Source organism: Poecilia formosa, unplaced genomic scaffold, assembly GCF_000485575.1.
Source record: "Poecilia formosa unplaced genomic scaffold, Poecilia_formosa-5.1.2 Scaffold420, whole genome shotgun sequence".
Taxonomy (NCBI): domain Eukaryota; kingdom Metazoa; phylum Chordata; class Actinopteri; order Cyprinodontiformes; family Poeciliidae; genus Poecilia; species Poecilia formosa.
The window spans coordinates 78,695-84,893 of NW_006800359.1; the positions used below are offsets into that span (position 1 = coordinate 78,695).

The window sequence follows — 6,199 nt, forward strand, 5'->3', positions numbered from 1 at the left end:
GTGCAAATGCGCAGCAACAGAGAAAACATGCACACACAAAAAGAGACGCAAACAAATGAAATGCACCAAACAAAAGATGCAAACAAAAAGTGCTCCAGACCACTAGAGGGAGTCCAACAAAAACAGCTGTGTCCAAATTTAGTGTCTGCATCCTTTAAAACGGGCGTTCAGAAAAGCAGCAATGGCGGCAAAATTATTTTTGCTGTTACACTTAAAATTACATAAAATTATTTTTTACAATGTTTTTACGGAGAATGTAGATGTATAGATCTCAAATATCTGCTCGGTTCATCAATAAATCACCTAATTACAATATTCCTCCGACGTTTTCGTAGATCTGCATTAACAGCAGCTGTCAGCTGGCCGGGAGATCCAGGTTCGGCACACCGAGAGGGAACGCATGTCTCCCGGCAAATCGTTTAAAAACTCCCGCTAGTTTTCCACTATGAGTGGAGGTGAAACGCAGATATTAAACCAGGTAACAGCTGTAAATGTTTTTGGTTCACTATAGTATTTAATTTATTCCTGAGCAAATGGGTTTCACTGATTAAAGCCAAGCCTTCAAACATACAGTTTTACTTAACTGTAATGTCTCACTTCCTGAGATATGGAGAGTATTTGAAAATGAATAATTTGCTTACATTTCTGTCTGTCGAGCCCTCACGTCAATAGTCCGCCGATCTGATCAACAATATCCCGCAGTGCTGAGGCATCTTCTGCTGTTTTGGTTGAGCAAAGCAGGAGGGACTTTTGTTCTTTTGTTTGTTTGCATGTTTTCTCTGTTGCTGCGCATTTGCACCTGTCGGCCACCGTACTGAACAGCCACCTGGCAACGAGTCTGACTCCGACAATGATGAGAGGGAACCTGGCATGTTTGGCCAGCTGTTCAATTCAGATACAGAAGAGGAGGACTTTGATGGATTTGTGGAAGAAGAATAAAAAAATAACGTGAGTGTATTGTTACATAGTCGAATAAAGTTCAACTAAACTTACTGCTTTGTTTCCGTTACCTTTTTTTTGTTGCTGACCGTATGTTTTAGCATGCGCCTTATAATCCGGTGCCCCTTATAGTCCGGAAAATATGGTATTTGGGATCTTGTTCACAAATTTCTCAGTCATAAAATTTGGGTCATGATTTAAAAAAATGAAATCCTGGATACAAGTAGCCAAAATAAGTTTCCTTTTCAGGCTGGGCTCTTCTTTAGAGAGGGTGAGGAGTTCAGTCATTCTGGAGCAGAGCTGCTGCTCTTTCACATCGAGAGGAGTCAGCTGAGGTGACCAGCATCTTTTCTGGGTGCCTGGTGAGGGAGATGTTTCAGGCATGTCCCTCCAGGACGAAACCAAGGTGATGAGCCAGGAAACTGGAAGGACGATACGTCTCTGCTGGTGTAGGAACGCCTTGGGCTTCTTTCTGAGAAGCCGGAGGAGGTGGCTGGGAAAGGAGACTGCTGCCACAGAGACCCGGTCCTGGATAAGCAGAGGATGATGATTATGAGTTTAATCAGTCTAATCTTCAGTGGTTTCCTACAAAGAGAAGCTACAGCCTTCCATAGCAGCAGCTGAAAGGAAAGTTATCAAGCTCATCAAGAACTTGAAGAAGAGCAGTTCAGCTCCCAACAAGATGCTTCAAGAGGGTCCAGTAAGCTCCAGAACCGTCTGCTCCTGAGGAGGAGGGTGCCACAGCGCTTGTTCAGGCAGCAGGTGGTTTTCTGGGATCAGGCAGACTGTAAGGATGGACATGTTCCAGTGAGCCCAGTCTCCAGGAGTCCAACAGAGGAGTGTCTTGGTCCAGTCCATGTGCGGCAAAGCTTCTTCCTGACTCTTCTCAAGTTTTTATAGACTTCAAATAGAAACTGCAATCAACATGTTGTGCTGCTAATATCCATAAACATATCTGTAACCTGCCCTGTCTGTAGATCTCTACATTAATGTAAAACCCAAACTAACCAATGATGACTGCAGCGCTCCGTTCAAAAGGACTGAACGGACAGCGCCCTCTAGCTTTGTCCTGCTGGACCACCGAGAGCTCCATGTCCTGCAGGAGACAAACAGAAGCTGTGACTGTGGAGTCACTAAGAGCTGTTTCCATCCCTGCCTTTCAAAAGAGGATGAAGACTCACGATGAAGGCTTGCTGAGGGTTGTAGGCGTTGCTGCCGCAGACGTACAGGTGGGTGGAGTTCACTCGCTGAACAACATGGACAAAGTTTTGACAGTCGCCCTGCAGGCAGAAAGGAAACAACCCAGATGAACTTGGAGCAGATGTTACTTTGAACAACTGAAGGAAAGTGTTTGGCTGATCAACCAAACTCTCAGATGGTTTCCTACTGCTCAGACATGAAGCAAAACTGTTTTCTAAATGGTTTGATCTGAGTCGATGAAGATGTGAGGGAAGGCTGTTCTGGCTCGTCTGTTTGGTTTTCATGTTGAACAACTGAAAATTCACAGCGACTTTCTGAAGCTTAGAGGCTGGAGGTAATCAAGTGTGGAAGGTTTTCATTTTGGGGCAAAAGAGGAGATCAAAACATTTGAAACAGTCAAATGGGCCCTGAAACTCCTCTTGTAGGTTTTGAATCATCTTTGGTTAAGTGAAATGCTAAACCAGTGGTTGGTGTATTTTTCACCCTGAACAACCACAGACCATTGGTTCAGGACAACCAGAGGCTTTCTCGCACAGAGAAAGTCCCAACTGTCATGTGAACTTCTCTTTATAAAGACATGTAGAATTTCTATCTGTGAAAAATACCTTAAAACTACTTGTACACTGAACAGCAGCTGCAGTTATGGAGTTCCACAGGATTGTGTGTTTGGCCCGTTTCTCATCTACTATGCAGACGATGCTCAGCTGCAGATCTGATCAATTAATCGTGGTTTAGTAAAACTCAGAGCGCTTTCTTTAACTCCCAAATAAAACCCGAATCTATGACCTTTCCACCCCTCAGTCCTGCCCACATTCTGGAGAACCGACCCAACCGACCAGCTCCTCTGATCCATTCTTGCATTTTGCTGTTTTTGATGTTGCAGTTAAAACATTGTATGATGGGAATATTAGAAAAGATCATTTCAGGGTTCGAAACGCAGCAGCGTTTTCTCCTCCATCGGGCTGGGTTCTGGGAGGAATCGGACTCATCGGATCCCCCATTACCTCCGGGTCCTGCCCTTTGTTCACACAGTCTCTTGTGTCGGTCTGGGACGGACTCCATGTCACCTGAACACAACAAACACCTGAGTGTCAAAGCAGGAAGACTCAGACGGCTTCACCTGGATGATCTGGGAGCTCACCTTACTCCTCAGGCTGATGACATCACTCCGGCTGACGTTCAATAAGAGGATGGCATTTCTAGCTCCAACGTAAAGGGTGGAGCTGTCGTTGCTAAGCAACAGTGTGGTGGTGTTGCTGACATCAGTGAGGCTGAAGTGAACCAAAGGTCTTTCTGGTGAGTCTGAGAAGAAACAACACGACCGGTTGGTCTGATGAGCCAACGGTTCTTCAGAACCAGCAGTTGGTGCCGCTAATTAAAAAGCTAGCTGCGCTAATTCTAAAGCGCTAAGTAAATATTCGGTCCGCTAGCGCGCTACACCACCATGGTGTTTAGGGTAAGCTAATCCTACAGCACCAAGTTCAACCATATTGATAGCCACCATGTCAATGACAACATGCACTACCATGTAGCAGAGCGCCCTCTACAGGTTCGAATTTGTCTTTACACTTGTAGGTGTTTTGCTTCAGGAAGTGATTCTTTGGTTCATAGCTGTTTTTTTTTACTAACTGCTGCTGATTCAGTTGAACATCAGGAGGTTTTAAACTGTTTGCTGGGTGCATTGAAGCAGCAATGCATTCTGGGTACAGAATAAACGTTATTTGCTGCACCGCATCACAGGTGGAGGACGTGAGGAGTTTCTGTTTACAGATTTATACAAAATGACTTTAACAATCAGGCTGTTTTATACATGAAGAACTTTTATATGTTGCTAACTTTATTAAATGAATAAAGAAAGATGGACCGGAAACCAGATCAAATCTAAAAACGAGTCTGTCTCATCAGACGTCTGCTCAGTTTGTCTCAGGGTTTTAGTGGAAACGTTTAGTGAGCGTTGTGACAAAGTGAGGTCAAAGTGTTTGGCTGATCTGAAAACCCACAGGAACCGTTGCTGATCTCGGGTCTGCCTCCGTCTTTCCACTGAGGTCTGAGTCACAGACGTGAGTTAAAGGTGATCTAAAAACAGGCCAGGTGAAGAAACGTTGGTTCCTCTGTCAGCTGACCAGTTTAGTGGCAGCTTCCCGTTTCTGGGGTTCTGCTCAGACGGGATGTGGTTCACAGCAGCAGAGACGCGCCGCTTCGTCTGAGCGCCTTTAAATAATCTGCAGAGCAGATTTTATCTCACAGGAAACAAAACGCCTCTGAGCGATACAGTAACATGATTAGAAAACAGCAAAAACAAATATTGATTAAAGTCTGAAGTTGGTGGAGGAACCGTGACCCGTCTCTGGCCTGGAGGCATCGCAGGATCCTTTAGGAAAGTTCTGGACCCGTTTGAAGCCTCAAATCCTTAAAAAGATAAAGTGTCACATTACAAGTCCCTGAGGAACACCAGGTCAGAGTTAGTGTCACCTCAGTCATGTTACACCATAAATAATTAATCTGCTTGATCGGTTAACATAAATTCAAGTGGTTCAAGTTCAGTTTGTGGAATTATATTGATAAGGATTTAATCTAATAATCATTTCCTTTCATTATGTAGCAGGTTTGCAAAGCCTGCATGTTTTTGTTCTTTAATATTTTTATAAGCTGCTTGTCTGACAAACTTATTTATTTTTAATTTAGCGAGTAAATACATCACCACAGTAACTTTGATTACAGAAATGTGTTTTTCTGCTGCATGTAAAGTTTTTGTTTTAAAAGCCTCAGTAGCTGCCGTGTTTCATTTCCAGCTGTCTGAACCCGTTTGGTTCTGAAACTCTGATGCCGGCAGAGCATCAGGATTCATGAGCTCACTCTAATAATATTTAAATTTTAAGTATATATGTTCCAAATATTTTGACCGGCTGTGGTTACGTTTTGGTTGCCGTAGCGACTCAGATGTTTTTGCATGCAGATCTGAGCTCAGTTTGATCAACCACATTCAGGTTATAAGTTGTTTTCTGAAGGCAGACATGCTGAGCGCGGCGGCCATGTTGGTCATTTTGACGACTCGGTTCTGGTTTGATTTCAAACCTTTTCCAGTATCGAACCCTGGAAGCGTCTCCATGCGTCGCTCTGGTCGAATGAAAAGCCGACATTCCAGATCAGATTCCTCATTTAAAGCGTGAAAACAAACCGACAGCAACGCGGTTCTCGTTCTCTGTACTTCCTGTCTCATCAGCGCCAGTCAGACGGAGCCGGTTCTGGTTCTGCTGGATGTTTTCCTCTCGGTGGAGAGGAAGTGATTCCTGTCCACTGTCGCCACATGCTTGGTCAGGAGAAGGAAACCAGAACCGCTGCTGACTGGATTGTTCTGGAATTTATTTATTAAATAAACTTAATAAATTAAGTTTATTTAATCTGTTTATGCTGATTAAATAAACTTAAATTGATTAAAAATCTGACTTAAAATTCAAATGAAACTAAAATCATGAGGCTGAAAATGTTTGGATGTTTGGCCTCAGCATCATGAGAACGCCTTCGCTCCTCTGGGAGATGACAGCACAGCTGGACCATGAAACTGGGCGTAGCAGCTCCATTATTCACTCTGGACCAATCATGGAAACAAACTTCTGTCAGTTTTCTGATCAGATGTTCTCTGACCCAAACGGCGGAACCACAGCAGCAGAATCAGAATCGGTTCTGAGGCAGGAAAACGTCAGAGAGGAAGATGAACGCTGACATTTCTTCATCCTCTCGTTTGAAAGCTGCAACCTGCCGATCAGAGCCGATCAATAATCATTCAGCTGACGACTTACTGAGCAGGAAGGAGATCCGAGGAGGAGGAAGAGCGCACGTGGAGCCCAGCAGGCCGAGGAAGAGGAGGGCGAGCGAAGAGGCCATGCTGCAGAGCGCCGGTGCCTCTGGGTCGGGTCGGGTCTGGAGCGCAGAGCAGCAGCACTCAGAGTGACGATCAGAACAACCGCAGCTTCCTCTCCTCAGTCTGAGGTCAGAGGCGACGAAGAGGAGGAGGAGGAGGACGCAGCGCTCCAGGATGTGATGAAATGCAGCAGATAAC

The 6,199-nt window shown here is 44.7% G+C and overlaps 1 protein-coding gene across 2 annotated transcripts in view; it reads right to left on the minus strand.

The window, feature by feature from the left end:
* Window positions 1–6,154, minus strand: part of LOC103155269 (semaphorin-4B-like) — a 12,566-nt gene extending 6,412 nt beyond the window's left edge. The window contains exons 1-5 of one of the 2 annotated variants that reach the window (XM_007576906.2): window positions 5,940–6,154; window positions 3,281–3,441; window positions 3,144–3,206; window positions 2,121–2,219; window positions 1,948–2,035 (exon numbers count right to left, since the gene is read on the minus strand). In XM_007576906.2, the coding sequence (XP_007576968.1) occupies window positions 1,948–2,035; window positions 2,121–2,219; window positions 3,144–3,206; window positions 3,281–3,441; window positions 5,940–6,024 (496 nt within the window). In that variant the 5' untranslated portion in view covers window positions 6,025–6,154. The remainder of the gene's footprint in view (window positions 1–1,947; window positions 2,036–2,120; window positions 2,220–3,143; window positions 3,207–3,280; window positions 3,442–5,939) is intronic. The other variant, XM_007576905.2, reaches the window with a different exon arrangement.
* Window positions 6,155–6,199: the final 45 nt, after the last annotated feature.